Source organism: Spermophilus citellus (genome assembly GCF_964194105.1).
Source record: "Spermophilus citellus genome assembly, chromosome: 16".
NCBI classification, from domain to species: Eukaryota; Metazoa; Chordata; class Mammalia; order Rodentia; family Sciuridae; genus Spermophilus; species Spermophilus citellus.
The window spans coordinates 45,556,452-45,578,168 of record NC_138196.1 but is presented as its reverse complement, the minus strand read 5'-3'; the positions used below and the strand labels follow the sequence as shown (position 1 = coordinate 45,578,168).

At 33.0% G+C, this 21,717-nt stretch overlaps 1 protein-coding gene across 2 annotated transcripts in view; it reads left to right on the top strand.

Moving 5' to 3' along the window:
* Positions 1-21,717, top strand: part of MSR1 (macrophage scavenger receptor 1) — an 80,457-nt gene that overhangs the window by 21,510 nt on the left and 37,230 nt on the right. For both annotated transcript variants that reach the window (XM_081269176.1, XM_081269177.1), the window contains exons 5-7: positions 1,218-1,404; positions 11,886-11,966; positions 17,738-17,827. In XM_081269176.1, coding sequence (XP_081125302.1) covers positions 1,218-1,404; positions 11,886-11,966; positions 17,738-17,827 — 358 coding nt within the window. The remainder of the gene's footprint in view (positions 1-1,217; positions 1,405-11,885; positions 11,967-17,737; positions 17,828-21,717) is intronic.

Sequence of the window (21,717 nt, the reverse complement as noted above, 5' to 3'; positions counted from 1 at the left end):
ATTAAGTCACAGTGATTTATTATGTATCTGTTCTTACTCTCCAAATTTAAATATGTTGATGGTACCTAGTATTTGGATGAAAAAAAATGAGTACTGATACAAAAAAAGTTAGGAAGAGAATTAATATGGTAACATACATTTAGAGAGCAGTGTTGCAGTATTGAATAAAAATTTTAATGTTTAATCCCTTTGGTCAAATCTACTTCCAGAAAGCTGTTCTATAGAACCTGTATGAAAATGTAAATGTATATAAAATGGTATTCATTGCAGCATTGTTTAATGTTGTAAAAAGGGGCACAAGCTCTAATCAATAAGAATCTTAATTAAATTTTGAAAAATACACCCAATATGGTTCCACTGTTATTGGAAGTGTCAGTTTTAAAGACTCTAGTAGGTAAATTTTCGTAGTATATCATTGCACAAAGACAAAAACATATTCCAGAGGATAGTATTCTCTTCTCACATTTTCACACATTCTGTACATGTATACACATACATATACATAAATATGCACAAAATATGTATGTATTTGATATTGTAAAATAATAATGAAGTCTCAATAACAGAAGTATAAATAGTGGAAAGTTAAATGCTACTCAATTGAATGTAAAAAAAATCTATCCTCAATGTTCATTACCACTGACAATTACAACATTAAACTTTGGTTATTGCTACAAAACAATTTCATACATAAAGTCATAAAATAGAAATAAGTTGCCATTCTAAGTACGCTCAAAAGAAATTCCACTTCAGATAAATTATTCTTCACATTTTGATATGTACATATTTGGAAATAGAAGCATAACTTAGATATATATTCAAATGATTTTTGTTGTTATTTTTGACTGGGCACGTAAAAATTTGTCCATATAGTCAAAAGAAGAAATGCTTTGCAACCAAAGAATCACTATTTTAAATACAGTCTCTAGGGGCTGAGGATGTGGCTCAAGCGGTAGCGCACTCGCCTGGCATGCGTGCGGCCCGGGTTCGATCCTCAGCACCACATACAAACAAAGATGTTGTGTCCGCCGAAAACTAAAATAAATAAATATTAAAATAAATAAATAAATAAATACAGTCTCTAATTTTCATGTTCTTATTTCATAATATTCCTATAATATGTGCTATAAAAAACAGAAATTCCAAAATTTCTTGAACTTACATATTTGATAATTTTGTGTGTAACAAAAGTTGTGAATGCTCACTATGTTTTACAGGAAATCAATAAATTAGAAGAACGGGTACACAACACATCAGCAGAAATTAAGTCTCTAAAAGAAGAACAAGTTTATGTGCAACAGGAAATAAAAAGAGAAGTGAAAGTATTGAATAACATCACTAATGATCTCAGACTGAAAGACTGGGAACATTCTCAGACATTGAGAAATATCACTTTAATTCAAGGTAAAATGTCTTGTGAGTCCTCCAAATGACACCTTAAAATGCACTGATATACATAGAGATTTGATTTTCAAAATGCAGTGGTTTAAAATAGTTTTCAAACATACATACATTTCCTACATTTCTGCACAGCAGATAGAATCTTAAGATTAGATCAAGACATGGTAAGATGATCAGAAGCATCAGTAGCTTGATATCCTTGATAAAGGGATAAATAAATGAAATACCTCCAAGATCCAACAAGCCTTTCACTGTTGAAATTGCCCCATTTATACTGAAGAACAGTGTAAGCTTTTCTGTCACTACAAAGTTCTCTACATGTTCATAACCCAAACTTGTTAATCCTGTCTGTCAATATTTCCATATTTTTCTTACCTCTTACCTTACTATATAATTAATTAGGAACTTTGTTTGAACTCTCCAAAATAGTGATAATTTGTCAATTTCTTCTTTAGTTCTCATTAGTAAATCAAGGAGAATTGGATCATACTGATTTTTGAATAATATAAGTCACTTTAATTTTACACTAGCTTTTAGGTATTTTTACAGCATAAATATTAGTCCATATTTTGCTTCAACTTTTGATATCCTTTGCTCTAGCTTTGTCATTTGTAAAGCACATTTATCTTTTGTTTTTTTTCTTAATCTTTTTTGGTTTGCTTGTTTAATACAATGTGATAATTTCTTTTCACTTTATTTATGTTTATCATCTTATTCGTTCTTTTTAGTTATACTTGACAGTAGAATGTATTTTGATATATTAGACATACATGGAGTATAACTTATTCTAATTAGGATACTATTCTTGTGGTTGTACATGATGCTGAGATGCCCTGGTAGTATATTTAAATACAAGGTTAAGAAAGTTATGTTCTATTAATTCTGCTGTCCTTCCTATTGCCCTCTCCCATTCCTTCTCTCTCTCTTTTTTTCCCTGTGTCTAATCCAGTGGACTTCTACTCTTCCTCTCCCTACCCTCCCTTGTTGGAGTTAGCATTCACATATCAGAAAGAATATCCAGCCTCTGTTTTTTTTTCGGATTGGCTTATTTTACTTAGCATGATATTCTCTAGTTCCATCATTTTACCACTAAATGCCTTAATTTGATTCTTCTTTATGGCTGAGTAATACTCTGTTGTGTATATATACCATGTTTTCTTTATCCGTGCATCCATTACATGATCATCTCATAATTATCTCATAGTTTGGCTATTGTGCATTGAGCTGCTATAAACAGAGATATGGATGTGTCACTCTTGTATGCTGATTTTAAGTCCTTTGAGTATAAGCTGAGGAGGGTTAGCTGGGTCAATTGGTGGTTCCATTCCAAGTCTTTTAAAATGGATAGTATCCATACTGCTTTCCATAATGGTTGCACCTATTTGTAGTCCCACCTGCAAAGTATGAGTACCTTTCTCCCCACATCCTTGCCAAAACATATTGTTGTATGTATTCTTTATAATTGCCATTCTAACTGCAATGAGATGGAATCTCAGTGTAGTTTTAATTTGCATTTTTCTAATTGCTAATGATGTTGAACATTTTTAATATATTTTTGACCATTTGTATTTTTTCTTCTGTGAAATGCCTTTTAGTTCCTTTGCCCAATTATTGGCTTGGCACTTTTTTTTTTGGTGTTATTTTTTGAGTTCTTTTTATAACCTGGAGATTAATGCTCTGAGCTGCAGGTGGTGAGAATTTTCTCCCATTCTGTAGACTGTGTGTTCACATTCTTGATTGTTTCCTTTGCAGTAAAGAAGTTCTTGAGTTTGATACCATCCCATTTGTTGAGTCTTGATTATACTTCTTGTGCTTCAGGAATCTTGCCGAGGAAGTAGGTTCCTAGGCCGACAAAATGTAGTGTTGGGCTTACTTTTTCTTTTAGTAAGCGCAGAGTTTCTGGTCTAATGCCTAGGTCCTTGATCCACTTTGAGTTTTGTGTAGGGTGAGAGCGTAATTCACCACATCAATATACTTAAAGACAAGAATCGCATGATTATCTCATTAGATGCAGAAGAAACATATGACAGAATTTAGCATCCATTCATATTCAAAACACTAGAAAAACTAGGGATAGTTAGAAGATACATCAACATTATAAAAGCTATATACACTAAACTTGAAGCCAACATTATTGAAAATGGAGAAAAATTGAAAGCATTCCCTCTAAAAACTGAAACAAACAGGAATAACATCTTATATTTATACTCCCCAGCCACCCCCCACCCCGCAAGTTTGTTTTATGTTTCCTTTCTTTTTCTTTCCTCTCTACTTTGGGACTGACATGAGGTTTTTGTGAAAATTTTGTAGTGTATTTTTGTCTTCTTGATTGTTGCCTGCAAAAGTTATTCTAACCCTCTAAAGTCAATCAACATCTTACTATACAAGGAAACAAATGTTTCATCTGATGATCTCCTTATGGTTTCCTGCTGTCTTTTAATGTAGCTATTTCCGGTTTGTTTTTGTTTTGTTTTGTTTTGTTTTTTTACTAGAAATTTAGTCATTGTTTTTCTTACTTTATACAGGCAATATTTATTGATATTTGTCTATGAGTTTACCAGTTGTTCCATCTTCTCAATTTCAGCCATCCATTCTGATGTCATTTTCCTTCTGTCTAAATATATATCTTTTAGAAATTCATTTAATGAAAGTCCATTGATGGTGAGAGGTTTTGTTTTCATTTTCTCTATTTTATTCCTGATATTTAAGATTGTTTTACTATACACGGATTTCTCAGGTTGACAGTTATTTTGGTTATTTTTGTGTTATAGTTGTCCTTCAGCATCTATGAGGTATTGGTTCTTTCAAGCAAAATGGTGGATGCTCAGCTGAATATGTAAACTGGCTTAGGATTTGTGCGTAACTTATGTTCATTCTCTTGTATAGTTTAAATCACTTCTAGATTGTTTATAATACTTAAAACAATGCAAATTCTACATAAACGTTGTCATACTGAATTGTTTAGGGAATAATGTCAAGAAAAAAGTCTTTATATATTTAGTACAGATGAAAAATTTGGGGGGGGGGTGGTCAGTTGGTTAAAATCACACATGCCAAACCTAGGGATATAGAACGCTGATTGTATTTTAAAGAAATTGCTCCCTTGGCTTCTGGGCTTTCCTTGTTTCTCTTAAAATGACTGCTAGCAATCTGCTTATCCTTCTTTGTCTTTAACAGCTGCAAATTTATTAATTAGTGTGTTTTTTGAGAATTTATTTCTTTGAAATTTGTTGTATTTCATACATTTGGGGATTACTTGAGAATTTATTCATTTGACATTCATTTTATTTTCTATATTTGGGGATTAAAGACTGTCATTAAGTTGAGAACATTATTACCTTCCACCCATTTGACTATTGCTGTCATGGTTTTCTGTCCTTTTCTCTGTCCCTTCAATTAAATTATATCAAATCTTCTTACTCTGTCTCCTATGTGTGTTAACCTCGGTTTCATAATTTTAGTCTTCTCATTAGTAATTAAAGGAACAGAAATGAGGCACTCCATGATATTTCATTTTACATATGCTAGTTTAGGAAAATTAAGAAGTCTGATAATCCAAGTGCTGACAAGATAAAAATTAAAAGAAATTCCAGATGAATAGAGAATATTTTTTGTTGTTAATGCTTATAATTTGGCAAAAGTAAACAATGTATATTTACAGACACATACATGCATAACAAAAATGGTTATTTTAAAAATGGAAGCAAACAAGAAACACCAAATTCAGGTTAATCTTTATCTCTGGAAAGGAATTAGATAAATGAAATGAGAAAATACTTAAGTAGATACTTATATATTGGATTGTGACTTTGAAGGGATATTATCTTTATTAATGCACTTTGTATCTTATATAGAATACATATTATATGTGTTCTTTAATTATGACATTAAAATAGATGATAGAGAAAAATTTGAATTGATTGGTGTTCTAACAGTTTGATACCTCTACTTTGGATTTCAAATGAATATCCAAAACTTTCAAATTCAAGACCAGACCCTTGACTTGACCAGTCCACCTATCTTTACCCTCTCAAATCCATTGCTTTTCCAAGTTTATTTATTTATTTATTTTGTCAAGTATATCATTTTCCAACTAGATTCTCATTCAAGAACCTAGAAAGTTACTTTTGTCCTCTCTCTTGTTCTCTCCTGTTATATAATCCACCCATAAATCCTCTTAACTCTTATTACATATGATGTTTCTAATAAAACTCCTCAGTAATCACTGTCTCTACAGCAATTTCTATACTACTCTATTACAAATACCATAATTTGAAGGACCATATTCCAATTGAGTGCAGTATATCAATCTCCCAATTTGTTTCCTAGTCCACTATTTACCAATTCTACAAAAAAACAAATAGTACTATTTTTAAAAATAGCCCCCCCCCCACATTATTTCTGTCTTGTTTTCTAATCTTCCCTCCAGCATCCCTTTGTGTAGCTTGGATAGGTGGAAGAATGACAGTTCCCTGAAGATGTAAAAGTTAAGAAGAAGGAAGTGTGAGTTTAATTGCTTGCCATCCACAGTGAGCGCTAGACTCCTTCTTTTGCTATCAAAATATTGTTTTGTGTCTCTCCACTCTCTTGTGGCTCCACTTAAAATCAGCTTTATACTGATGATTTCCTCTGATTCCCCCTTTCACATTGCTACCCTCCAATTCTCTATGCTATTATTATTTGCTTAGACTTTTAATATCAGTTATCATTGTATACATTATTTCATACATGTTTCCTTATGTGTTTACCATGTCTTCTCCACTAGAATCTGAGCTTCTTGGTTGGGTTCTGTCTCGTCCATCCCTGCACACCCAACACCTGTTAGAGTGCTCATGTCATTGTCCAGGTAGCTGCTCTCTTCAAGACATTAGAATATCTTTGCCTTCTCTCTTGCTCTCATGGCCTGTAAATCCATCTGTGAGTCCTCTTAACTCTTTTTGCATTATATATTTCAAATAAAACTCCTAACCATCTCTATGACAGTGGATGAGCAGTTATAAACTATGTATATTGAGTGAATAAGTGAAGTTTGCACCTCCTTTTTGTTAAGTTGCACTTTCTAATAGCTGTGTCATTCCATTTCAGTTATTTTTATTACATCTTCCAAGACCACTATCGGTTCTTATGTACTGTATACTCTATCCCCTTGTCCCTTCTTTATTTTTCATATAAACTATTCTTAAGACAACCCTGCTAGACTATTGTAAGCATTCCTTGCCTCAAGCTTCCAGACTGCAATTCTTTCCACACCCTTATTAGAGTACAGCCTTCCTAAAGGGAAACCTTCCATTGCAAGAATTCTGTCACCTCCTCATTAGGCAAACATTTGCCAGTAGCGCTCAAGTTATTCTATAGTGTGTCTTTTCAATACGATTTGTGCTTCATTTCTGCCTTTGCCTCTTTTGTACACCAAATATTTCAACCAATTTGACTTTCAGACTAACACCCAGTACATTCTACATCCTGGCTCATGCCTTTTACATTATCCGAAATAATATATTTCCTCACTACTTGTATCTGAAAATATCTACTATCTCTCACTGTACATTTGAGATGTGACCTCTTGTATGAAGCTGTCTCTGATTCTTCCAGCAGTAATACCCAGCTGACATTTACATCTTGCTTAATAACATACCATCGAATATTGAATTTCCAATATGACAGTCACATTTGAAATTATCTCAAACTTTCTTCTAGGGAAATGTTAGCTTTTCTTGGATAACAGCTTCTTAAAATTAGGGAGTAATCTTTATAACCCATGTAGTACCTAACCATAAAATAAATATTAAATAGATATTTATTAACTAATACTCAAGAGGAACATTTATATACATCAATGAATGCTTTATCATATGTTGGTGAAAGATCACAATTCATTACTTTTGTTCCTCTCCTTTCATATTAACAATTGCTAAATAATTATAAAGATAAAATAGACAAGGTTTTGCTGTTGTCTTGTTTTGTTCTTGGTACATGCTAAATATGTGCTCTACCATTGAGCTATACTGTAGACCCAAAGATTTTTTAAATTCCATTTCTCAGATAATTGTAATAATTAGAGTCTAAAAATACAAATAGTATTATAATGTTGAAATGGTGAAGTAGAGTTCAATAGGGGTTGGTGGGAATATCACAATTTAAAGAAACAAAAGGGATAATCATTCCAGGAAGAAAGTTAACAGACATAAAATATGAAATGGCTCAGTGGTGACAAAATAACATGATGGTTATTTGGGGAAAATATTTAGATATATTTGCTTTTCAAGATCTGAAAGCATCCCAAAATATATATTTATTTTATAAAAAAAAATGGATTGTCTTTTACCATTATAACAAAGAAAAGGTCAGCTCAAAAATAATGGAAAAATGGATGCCAAAAATGAAGACTTTTAGTTTTAGAATGTTGTTACATAAGTTATTAGGAAGTGTTCATGTTTTAAATTTACCCAGTTAGGTTTAAGACCTTAGGCAATCCACTCTTGGACCTCTGTAAATATGTGTAATTAAGCAGAGTTTAAGACCTCTTCCAGATTAGACATATTTACATCAGTAAATATGAAAAATGGAGACAGATGGATAGGTTTAGATAACAATGGGCAAGAAGATCTGGTAGATCTTGAGGCAAGATTGAGGATAAAGTAGAATATTGCTGATCATAATGAATAAAACATCACTCTAGAAATTTAGGCAGATGTTATTAGCACTATATTATACTCTGAGGATTCATATACCTGGGTTTGATTTTTTAGTAAACTGGGTAATTTTTATCTGTGATATTTGTGATTGCAAAGTATCCTATTGACATATTTCTTGTGGCTTAGTCTTTCTTTCTTTAAAAATAATTATAGGACTATACATAGTAAGATTTTTGTGTTTATATTTTAAAGAGGTAGTTGTTATAGATAAAGGAAAAAGTATGAATTTTATAGCTTCTTGAGCAAATCATACATTTTGGCTAATATTAATTCTGTTTCCTTTGACATATCATCAAGGGAGCTGACAGGTAGTATTATACCCATCTATTGAGGCACAGAGGCAGTTATTGATGTGATTATGGGGCAGAATTTTGAAGAGGCTGAATAAGAACAAAGAAGGTGACTACAATAGACTTCAAGTCTCTTGTCTTAAAATTTTTCAGTGTTTTTTTTCCAAAACATAGCTGGATATATTACATTTCTTTACAGTGGATACGTTCTAAAACACATTCCTGTTTTCTAAAAAAAAAAAAAAAAAAAAAAAAAAAAAGGTAGAATTGAAGAAATACAAGGCTGAAATAGACACAGTCCATGTAACCCAGAAAGGACCCTCCAGCATTAATTTAGGGCTAGGAGGAAGTGGGCTATAGCAGAGGTGGAGAGGACAGCAGATTTGGAAGGTCACAGGGAAGCTTCCATTGGTAATGTTCTCAAAAGTTCCACCTGAGGGCTGGGGATGTGGCTCAAGCGGTAGCGCGCTCGCCTGGCATGCGTGCGGCCCGCGTTCGATCCTCAGCACCACATACCAACAAAGATGTTGTGTCCGCCAAGAACTAAAAAATAAATATTAAAAATTCTCTCTCTCTCTCTCTCCTCTCTCACTCTCTCTTTAAAAAAAAAAAAAAGTTCCACCTGAGAAGCTAGGAGTAAAGTGGAATGTGACTTTTAGTTCCATCCCTCCAAATACTGAAAAGACATTTAAATCCTCTTCGAATATTCTTGGATGCATTGGAAAAAGTTATAACAATATATGGAAACAAAATTCATAATTGGTGATTTAGGTTATGAGAAGAAGAGATTATGGGGGTAGGAAAGATGATGGGACGAGACAGACATCATTACCCTAAGTACATATACAAAGACATGAATGGTGTGACTCTACTTTGTGTACAACTAAAGATATGAAAAATTGTGCTCTATATGTGTAATATGAATTGTAATGAATTCTGCTGTCATATATAACAAATTAAAAGAAAAAAAGAAAAAAAATGGCAAGTGTAATATGTAGAACACCTAGTTAGAGCTATTTAAGAAAAATCTTTGCCTGGATTTCTTATTTTAGGAATCAGATACCAGATATCAATATTAGTATCTACAAACATGGGAAGATCTTTAACTCCAAATTTCATAAAATAACACAGATTTATTTGTGGTGATCAAGCTAATACTCCAAAATGAGCGCTATTACACAGTTCACCTTAGTTGCATGTAAAATATTTGAAGATAGTAATTATAAAAGAGTTTCTTTTTTTAAATGAAAAAGATAGTGAAAACTTAATTTTAGCAAGGCATGATGGTGCAATTCTGTTATACCAGTGACTTTAAGGGGATCTCAATTTCGAGGCCAGCCTCTTCAACTTAGAGAAAGTCCATCTCAAAATAAATAAATTAATTAAAAGAGAACTTGGGTGTGTTCAGTGGTGGAGTACCCTGGGTTTAGTCCCCAGTACTGCACAAACAAAACAAAACTAAAACCTTCATCTCAGGTGAAGATCCTGAATCTGATCTGCGCTGCCTTGTTTCTTGTCTCAGATATTCTACTTGTTTCTGGAATGTCTGTGTCTTGCTTTAGATTCCTAATTACTAATTGAAAGTCTTTGCTTGTGTACTCCTTTTCAAAATGCCATCTTCGTGTACTGTGGGTTTATTTCTTCAATTTGCTCACCAAAATTCTGGCTGCAAATTGAGTCTTTCTGTCCTGATTGTCCCCTAATTTGACACTGTGTAGTGATGAATGGACTACAGCTGTGTTCATGTAGTGGATGTAAAACCCCCTTCCGAGCTGCATTCTTTGGCATAGACTAGGAGGTCTGTGCAGATTCTCACTGTTGTAGAATTATGATGTTTCTTGTGCAACACACACACACATACACACACACGTGTCTTTCAATAATTAAGCTGCATCTTAGAATTCACTAGTTACTTGCTTAATGACAAGCAGTGTGTAGTTTGCATGATGATTATGTGAAAAAAAATATCCAAACACACACACAAAAGAAATGTTAATGGTTATTCTCTTAAAATGATAGAATTGTGAATTATTTCTTTCATCATATTTTCCTAGCCTTTTATATATCCTCTAAGTAAAGTTGCTTTTCACAATAAAGCATGTCTGTGAAAAGAAAGGAATAATAACCTGAGCTTCTAAAACCCAAGTTGGTCCTTCAAAAATGGAACAGATCAGGTAAACTGACAAGGGACAAGGATGCCAAAAGAAACAAAGAAAATAAGTAGAATATACTTATTTATGAGACAATCTTTATTTATAGGCATCCCTGTGGAATTGTGTAGGTATTGTATCTCCCCATCTAACTAAAATTTGTAACAAACTCTAAGTAGGGATGCTAAATACAGTTGTGTATTGTCCTTAGGTTGTACGTTTGGCCAATCCGTAGCAACTAAAAATGCCTCTTCTAAAACACTACTGTTTCATTATTCAATGGTATATCTAAGTTTGTTTCTTCTCTTTGGATTTGAAAAGAAAATAATGTGTGTGCTTTCAATGAAAGAAGGATTACTTGTCCTGTACATTTCAGTTGGAAGAGGGATGCTGGAAGAACTACCTTTAATTTTTAAACACATATTCAGTACAACAATTCTCAAGTGGTGATCATCAGATATCTATTTTGCTGGACACAGAAAATACGAATGACTGAATCAATGCTCACACTCAACCCTGAGAAGTTACCTGGGGAACTGTGAAGACAAGAAGCCAAAGTTTTCTGTGCAGTCTCTCCATCTTACTTTATAATATGTATATTGATCTAGGGATTCTATTTAATATTTTACTTGAAGAAGCATCCCTCTACTTATTTTCACCTTATTGCTTTTCCCCACATCTCCAGAATTCTTTTCCTTCTTATTCTATTCATTCTTAAAAGCACTCCTCAAATTACACTCACTCCCTTAATAAAGTCTCTTTCATCCTTTGTCACTCATGCTTATCTCCAGCTCTCTGACAGACGTCTGAGTTTATGGTCAGTTCCAACATTGTGATTTTTTTTTTTGACTACTGTGAATGAATTTGTTTCCCTGAGTGTACCACAAATGTCTTTTAGTCCTTACTTAGATGTTACATTTTATAACACATCAATGTATTGACTATCCAGCTTACAATACAAAAACATTTTTTTAAAAAAACTGAAAACACAGCATCTGACTCAATATAGTGATATTTGCCTCATATGTGCATAGTAAAATGCAGTTTTTGAACCATTGTGGTTCTTTTTCTCTGCTCCAAGTTTTTGGGACCTAGGAAAGTGTTAGCCCCACTTAACTATTTAATACCTATTTTGGTGATTTAATTTGGGGCTATGTCATCTTTAGCAGTAGAGAGCATTGTTCTCAATAGCAGAGTAATTCTCCATTCAGAAAGATCCGTCTTATTCATTCTATCATATTGTACAACAAATAACTTTGGATTTCCTCATATAAGTGTCCTAACAAATGATGAAACCATTTTCCTTATTATTTATAAATTATCATTAGTAACTGTATGTTTTTTTTAAGGTCCTCCTGGACCCCCAGGTGAAAAAGGCGACAGAGGTCCGATTGGAGAGAGTGGTCAGCCTGGCATTCCGGGTCCAATAGGTACAGTCATTATAACTACTCAATCATCTAACATAAGGCTCAGTTGTACATCTATGAACGTGTGCAGGTGGAATAATTATTTTGTGTACTGTGGTTTCTGCAAGCACACATATTGAAGGAGATATTATATGTTCTAGTCAAAATAATCATATATCAGCTGGGTGTGTTGGTGAATGCCTATGCTCTCAGCAACTCAGGAGGCTGAGGCAGAAGGGTCATAAATTCAAAAGCCAGCCTCAGCAAAAGTGAGGCACTAAACAACTCTGTGAGACCCTGTCTCTAAATAAAAATACAAAATAGTGGTGGGGATATGTCTCAGTGGTTAAGTGTTCCTGAGTTTAAGCCCCCCAAAATAATCATATATAAATATATGTGTGTGTGTGTGTGTGTGTGTGTATGTGTGTGTGTATGTGTATATATATATATATATATATATATATATATATATATATATATATTCCTATCTGAGATTGAATGACAAGAGGTGACTTGATTTTTTTAAAACAAAATTAAGTGCTTTAGCCAGAGTCACTACTGGAATTATTCATGAGTCGAAGGGTGTCATCTCTGTCATGGACAGCAAATAATATATTGCACAGCTAACTTCAGGTCACATGAAGAATTTAAAAAATCATCTTTGCATTGCATAAATTTACAAGATCTTGTTTTTAAGATACAAAAATATCTTAATATGAGTCAAGGAAAACTTGAGTGTCTTTCTTATGTAATCTTTGACCAGACTATATCTGCTTAAACTCACGAAATGTGAAAGCAAATATTGGCTGGAATGAAGATGGATTTTACCATTGCTGTTGGCCACTCTCTGTATTTTAGTTAAAGCAATATTATTTTACATCATTTCTTTCTATGTTGTAATCTTGAAAGCAATATTTTGAAAGAAGATAATAGAAAACACTGAAAAGGAGAGAGAGAGCTAGCGAGCATGAATTTTCTTTGCTCTTAATAAAATGAAAAAAAGAAAATAACAATAGCATGATTGTCCTACTTCACTTGGCTAGAAATCAAACACCCTACATTCTGTTTGAAAGTAGAGAATATACTGCATGGCCTAATTATAACTAGAATGATTTGTGCTGCCAAAATTATCAAACTACCTTGTAATTCATCCTGTTTCTCTGTGTTTTGACAGATCAATGTATCGATTAACCCTGGTTACATAAGAAAAACATTTTTTTTAAAATTTGACACTTAACTTACCTTTACCATTATGCTTAAAAATCAATATATACAGTTTATATTTTTAAAATATTTTTAAAGACTCTCTCTTGCCACGTTTTATTGTGTGTATCGTGTGTGTGTGTGTGTGTGTGTGTGTGTGTGTGTACCAGTGGGTTGGTGTTGATGTGCCTTTGAAAGCGATATCAGGTAAGAATTTTTACTCAGAAAGATTCTTCTAGTTGACTAGTGCTCAGCAGATCTTAACAATAGTACATTAATGTCATAATCAGGGGAAGTTACCAGCTTTATAGCAGCTGCCAGAGCTACTGTTGTCAAGGATCTGTCGGCTCCTTTATTACAAACTGCAATGGTCAAAGCTTTATAAATCAACCAAAACCTTCAGTCTGTGCTACAACTTGCTGCTCCGGACTTCATCTTGGGCAGCATCTTTTGCAGCTCATTCTGTGCACACTTAAGACAGAAAGAGGGATTTAAGTTTCCACTTTCATTAATGCCATAGGCAACATCACAAAGCTTTTTGGATTCAGTTAGCCAGGGCTCAGTTTGCTTTAGCTGTTACTGCTTATTTCCACAAATAGGTATTGCCCAGTTATCTCATTAATTAGAATTAGACATAGTTGTTGCTGTGATAAATCAGCTGTTTTAGGCTATCAGATTGTCATTTGGCTTCATTCATGGCAACAAAATTTTTCAAATTATGAAACATCTCTCCTAATGGATTCTTCCAAACTTAATTGCTGTATTCTCTCTAGACTCTGCTGGATTATCTAATTGCTTCAAATCTGACTCTGAGATCAGGAACTAAAGACTGCATGGTAGACAGTCACAAAAATTCTGCTCTATGAATTGAGGAAGTTCATAAAATCCCCTACCTAAACTTAGCTAGACAAAGTCAACACCTACACTCACAACTGTGATATGAATATCTGAGAAATGTAAGTGGTCATCAGAGTGGTCTTAAGTAACCCTATCTATACATCCATTTAAATGCACTAAACTTAGCTAGACAAAGTCAACACCTACACTCACAACCGTGATATGAATATCTGAGAAATTTAAGTGGTCATCAGAGTGGTCTTAAGTAACCAATACATCAAATACATCATATTTATTAGTCATGCACTAGAGTGGATATTAAAATAAAATATTCTTTAACTCAAAATAATATAATAGAAATTAATTTTAAAGTGCTAATTCCTTGGAAGCCCACAGAAAGTGTGATCTCTCCCTTTCACCCAAAAAATTCTATACTGAGCACCTTTTTTGTACCTGGGGTTCTGCAATACATTGTGGAGGAAACAGAAATTGTGCTAACTTCACAGAGCTTACAATATGAGTAATTTTATCAGGGAGATAAAAATTTGGTTTATGGTTATTCTCTCATGACAACAATGCTCAAAGAAGAAACACCTCCTTAGTTTCCAAAGGAAAATTTGTAGGCCAGGTAATGGAATATTTACACTCAGTGGAAAAATAGCAAGGTAGCCTGACCTATAGATACAGGAAGGGATCCCTCCAAATGATGCTTTGAGAGAGAACTTAAGTCTCCACTGGGCACAAAATTTTCATCATCCACCAGTGCTATGTATTTTTCTTGCATAGCCTAAGTTTTCGACCATGAGAATCAAGCTCCTGTAGTAGAAAATAGAGTCTACCTTGATTGTGGATGTTGGGAGATGGGAACCATATTTTATTAATATTTATATTCATGTATTTATCTACTTCCACTCCAACCCTTTTTCCCTGTTGCACTCCAGCAAGGGCTTTCCCTCAGGCTTCAACAAAGACAGAATTCCTAAATACATGTTGAGTAGGGCACTTTGCCAGCTGCAGGCTGTTTCTCTGTGTGCTGAGTATTGAAAGCAGATTTCTTATGGAGGTTAAAGATAGTGTTAATAAATCCAACAATGCCACTAATAATTGTGTACATATTATTAAATATAACTAAATTAGCAGCCTTCACAAAATGTTGGTGAAAATAATGATTTTGTTATGGGAGTAGAGAAAGAATGAAGAGGAGGAGGAGGAGGTGGAGTAAGAGAAATAGAAGGAAGGCTAACATGAAGTGTTCATTATATGATAGACTCTTTTCTAAGTGTTTTTTTATATTTATTACTTCTAGCCATCACATTTGTCTGTGATGGACAGACAAATAATAAGCCTATTGAACAGAAGGACAGGGAGGCTAAAATGACTGACTCAAGGTCAATGAACAGCAGATAAATGCCAGAGATGGTATTTGAACCCTAGTGAGCACAATGGCAGAAAGAAGCCTGAATGGAGAGCTGAGAATCCAGAATTATCAGGCCAACTTTATGCAAGTGACTTGATCTCTGAAGTTCTGTGTCATTGCACTTCTGTTGTTTGTGAGTTAGAAGCTGGCACAGAATCTTAAAGAAAATTAGCTGAATGCTACCAGAAAGGCTCAGAGAATCCAGTCTCCTGGAATAAAATTCAACAGTGGAGTTTATGGTTAGGGGCTATATTTCAAACCAACAAGTCACATAACTCTCTCTACCATATAGAATCAGCTTCAACTTTTCCCATAATGGTCTGAGCATTGATTGATTTCTATGAAAATATCCCATGAGCTTCATTGGGGAGTGTATTTGTTCACTTGTTGAAAAGGTACCATAAATCCAACAGCTGCATTCTGAGTGTTACTGTGCTACAATCAATGAGCCATCGTCAGAGAGGTCCCTGCTCTCCTCTAAAGAAGATCCCAAGGCATTGTAGATGACAGTGCTTAGGTTTTCCCAAATTACCTTCTTTATTTATTTGTTGCTTATCTCACCATCTGTCTCTCCCTACTGTGTCACCACATTGGAAGATCTTTTTGGATAAGGATATTTTAAACTCTAAGAATATGCAGAGACTGGCACAGTATGTGTGCTCAATAGATATTTGTTCACTTAATGGAAAAAAAAAACGGTAGAAATAGGAATTACTTGTGAACAGTACACTATTAAGATTCAGAAAATATTTAATTTTTTTAAATGAGAGAATTTAGTGTCAGTGCTTCTTTTATTTTTTTATTTGTTCTTTTTAGTTATGCATGACAGTAGAGTATATTCTGACATATCATACATACATGGATTATAACTTCCCATTCTGTGGTTGTACATGATGTGAAGTTACACTGGTCATGTATTCATATATGAACATAGGGAAGTTATGTCTGATTCCTTCTACTGTCTTTTCTATTCCTATTTTTCCCTTTCTCCCCATTCCCCCATATGCAATTGGTGAACCTCCACTTCTCCCCTGCCCCCTATTGTTAGTCAGTATCCCCTAGCAGATAATAATTGCTAATTCAGAGGTATGACTATAGTGAAGGAAGGTATAAATATATATCAGGTTGCCCTGAGAATATATGTTTGACTTTTTTAGACAGTATGATAAAAAAATCCAACCAATATATACTACAAAATATATAGAATATATTATATATATTATATAGAATATATTATATATATATAATTGTGTAAACAAATTAGTATATATTGAGTAATTAAGTTAATTCTTTTAAAACATATGCTTCATTTCTGATGGAATCAAAGTTTTACACTGAGTTGAATACTATTTCTTACTATTTATAATAATATATTTAAATTGAACATTTCTTAGGGACAGCCAAATTTGGGGTGTCTATGTGAATGAACCTCAAGAAATGATTTTTAAAATAAATTAAATATGTATAAATTCTTCCTCCTGAATCCTGTAAACTAAAGGCAATATTCTAAAAAGTTGATACTAGAGAAAAAAATTAATCAAGCCTCTTTTAATGTGGCTCCCTAAAAGATTCAACTGAAGATTGAATTAATGGAATCTCTATGAATGGATAATTACACTTAAAATAAGAAAATAAGACATAAACTCTTTTATGTTAGTTTGTTTCAATCACTGAACTCTAGGATGAAAAACTTTATTCCAGAAGAATATAACATTTTATTCCATAGGCTTTCATGGCCACCATAGATATGGGGTAAAAATAATGGCCATTTCAATTTTAATTTAAATATATAAAACCTTTGACTTATATATGTATATACTATATACCCATAAATAAGTCTGTGGTGTGTGTGTGTGTTTACATTATAGGTATTATAATGGAATATATAAGAACATGTCTAAGAGACATGAAGCAGTTAACTGAAGAACTAGTACTCCAATTTTTAAATAAATATCCTTTGATAATTTTCATTGCTTGAGTTTTAATTTTTCTAAGACAAATCTTAAAAATTCAATTTTTAGCAAATCATCATTTTAGTTAGAGCAAAATGTGGCATTTAGAAAGATTCCTGATTAATTACATAAACCTTCTAATTAAAACTCCAAGATTTTTTCTTGTATGTTTTTACTTCTAACATTATGTTTTTTTTGTTGAATATCTGAAATGCACTAAATGCACTAATGTTTATACCTATTTTATCTTTCAGTGGCACAAGTGAAATTTTAGGAAAGAAACTATCCTCAATTGGAGATTCACTTATTTCATATTCATTTGTAATACCCTCAAAACTATGTAAACAATGAACTGTTAACCACTTTCTTTTTCATTAACCATGCAGGTCCTCCAGGTCATAAAGGTGATCGGGGGGCAACAGGCTTTCCTGGCACGAGGGGACTCCCAGGATTTACAGGAAAGGCGGGGAGGACAGGTACTTTAATACTGTGCATTCTGCTATCAAATATGCAAATAAACATCAGATCATCATTTCTGAAAATTTCTTGGACAACAAAAAATCGCTCATCATAATAGGAATAGTAGCACACACATGTCGTTTATTTTGTGGTCTGAAAATTTTTTGAAGCTGGTTTCTGTCCACCTGAGGAAAGCTTCTGTGTCCTGAAGGAAAATAGTTTAAAAACACATACACACACAAAGGATTTATGCACTCTATACAATCATAAGTCACCATGAAGAATGGTATCTATCTTAGAGCAAACAGAGTGGAAAGACTGGCAAAGAAAAACAAACTAGCAAAATATAAATACCCCTGTAACCACAACTGGCCAAACTCTGTTAAGACACAGTTGGCAAAATGCTGAAATCTTATTTCATGTGCAATAAACTTCTTGCAATATTTATTAATGCTTAATAATCAACACGGTTCAGCTCTTTAACATTTATACAAATGACAACAGTATTTCCACCAATGAGGCCAATAGCCTAAGCTTGGACACTGTACTCTGCATAGCAATTTTAGAAGAAAGTAAGCCTAATTTATTTGTAATATCAATGTAAATTATCACCAAGAGAAAAAGATCCCTATTGTTGATCTAATTTTTAACATTTTATTTTTAGAGCAGTTTTGGGTTTATAGGAAAATCACACAGAAAACATAGAACTCCAATGTATCACCACACACTTTCCCCCATATTAACATCTTGAATCAGTATGATAAATTTGTAATGATAAATAAACTAGTATCGATATATTATCATTAACTAAAGTCTTACATTAGGGTTCACTGTTTGTGTTTTGCCTTTTATGTGTTTTAGCAAGTGTATAGTGTCATGTGTCCATCATTGCCGTATGTCCATCCTACAGTATATTTTCACTGCCCTAAAGATCCCCTATTTTCCATCTGCTCATCACTACCCTCTGCCATGGGCCAAGCCCTTAGAGACCATTGATCTTTATACTATATCCATAGTTTTGCCTTTTACAGTGTCATGCAGCTGGCAACAAGCAGTACGTTGTCTTTTCAGACAAGCTTCCTCCACATAACAAGATATATTTAAGGTTTCTCTCCATATTTTCATTACCTGTTTGTTCATTTCTCTTTATTATTCAATGATATTTCATTTTATGGATTTATCATAATTGGTTTATCCTTTTACCTAAAGAAATAAATCTTGGTTTCTTCCAAGTTTCAGCAACTATTAATAAAACCACTCAAACCCTTTATTAGCATGTATTTTCATGGACCAAAGTCTACCTAGGAGTATATTTACTGGATTGCATGGCAAACATATTTAGTTTTGTAAGAAGCGGCTGAACTACCTTCTATTTTGCATTCCTACCAATGAATTAAGAATTTCTGTTGTGCCACTTGCTCACTGACATTAGGTATCATCAGTGCTTTGGATTTTAGAAGTTCTAAGAAATGTGTTGCAGTGTTGCTGATGACATCAGTGTATATGACAGCCACAAATAAGCAACCTGTAATTAGTCTCCACTAGAGATGTGATTATCTGAAATGAGTGGTGTGTTTATGTACAAACTACCTCTAAACCATCTACCTTTAATCAGGCTTTTTGGGCAATATAGGAAGAAGTGTGTGTTTGTAATTTGTTTAAAATTATCTACAACATCAGGGATCTCATTTCCAATATGGGCAATTTGAATTCAATAGACAAATATATTTAGAACCTTAAATTTGATGCAATTTCAAAGCTACTTATAGTTGCAAGATAATTTAAAATAATTTTGTGAAAAAAGAAGAAATAATTTAATTTACTGTAAACTTAAAGTAAAAATGAATCTATTTGTCTATGATCCATCTGAAATAGTAATGGTCATTTAGCTTCCCAGGAAAACTCAAAATAAAGTTTTGTTTTGGAATCTTTTTATACTTTCCTAGTTTTATAAAGCTACAAATTAACATTAAAACAAATATCCAAGACATAGCTGTGCAAAAAGACTTTCAAGAATGATGCACAGTCTTTTTCTCTTTCCTAATTGTGAAATTAATGCTGAAGTAATGAAATTAAGCAGTATATTATATTATCTTCTCTGTAAAGAATTAGTACTGATTAATTGCATCTTGTTTTAACTCTCTAGACCATTTTTTTCCTTTAATTTCTTAGATTTTTCCTCTTGAACATCTGAAAATTTGGCACTATGACAAATTTAGGTCAAAAAGATGAGAGGTTTGGTAGGCTTTGGGTTACTTAATGATTTTTGTTTTGCCAATTTAATACTACTTGAAATTATTCAATCAAAATTATGAAGTTAATTTAATGATACAGAATAAAATAATATGTAAATTAATTCAAAACCAAGAAATTCTCTTTATAGTATTCTAATAAGAATAGTTGGGCTTTCATTATATCTTCAAAATAAAATTCAATTGGAAATAATTTGTACATTTTAAGTGCTTCAAGTCTTATACTCATTACCTATTACATTTTTAAAGATTTGTTATATTAGAGGTCATAAGAAATCTTCTCTAAATGGCAAATAAAGACAAATGTCCAAAACTAAGCACAGATGTAGACAAAATAAACTAGAGAAATCAACAGTTAATCAATAAATTAATATTACAACTTTAAATGAAATTTTATAAAGTATACCACAAAAATTGAATTGAGATGAAAAGGTCTTTGTCTTTCATTCATTGAGAATAAAACTTCAGGCATCCGATTCTAGCTAAACTATGGGAGATTTTAAAAAAATGGAAATAATAATAGAGGAGCTCCTATCTCTTATGAACAAGTGCTTTACAAATATTGTTACTCATTTTCAAGGCAACTCTCCAATGAAAGATTTTTTTTTTAAATTTCACAGAAGAATATGCTTTAGCTCTAAAAGTTGAAAGACTGTCATCAGCCACATTTCTATTAAGTGACAGAGCAGACTAAGTCAATATAGAGGTATTCAAACCATTAGGATCATTCAAAATTCTGTTGTTTTTAAACTACATCCCCTAGTGTCTGCATCCCATAATGTATTTTGGATGGAATTATGGAGATTCTTGATTTTGTAGGGGGAAATAAAAAATTCTAACAAAGTTTTGATCTTCAGCCAGAAATCATTAGAATCAGTCCTGTGTTTATGCAAGAAGGTAATTCCTTAGAAGATAGATATATGATGCCTGTTGGAAGAATTAATAATCAAGAGCAGCGCTACTGTCATGAAGTTTCACCATAAAAATCACTTGTTAGTACTAAAGAATGTTTTCCTGAGTATCCCTTAAAAATGTAACTGTGTGTGAATTAGCAAATCATTAGCAAAGATCAAGGTCTAGCAATATTTCCAGGTCTATTTAAATCCTTGCCCCCTATAAAATGACAATATTTGTACTACATCTTTACGTAAATGAATGCTGGTTTTTGAAGTCAAAAGTGACCAGCCTAGCGGTTCATATGGTGCACAGACCTTTTTGCCTTCTGTCAGGAACCAGGTTGTCAGAATCTCAACACTCTCAGCAATCCATCCACAGTCTAGTGCTTTGGCTGCTAAGCCAGAAAGGAATGGAAAATGAGATAGGTAAATTATAATAGAAAAAAAAAAAACAGGTTTAAGATAAGGTGGAAGATACTGGGCTTCCCCAGAATGGTAGGGAGGCACGGTCAGATGAAAAGAAAAACAAAAGAATGAATAAGTACAAAATAAACTATTTACACATCAGCTTTGCTTGTTTTACAAAAGTGGAATATGCATCAGCTTTGTAATAATTTGAGGTAGTATACCAGGTTTGCAGTAGGTTTTCAAAAGTGATAGCAATTATTATTATTATTAATATCTGCATAATTATTATTTTGCATTATCTATAGGTTGCTATACATTGATATTTTAGATTAACTGGCGATGCCCTATCTC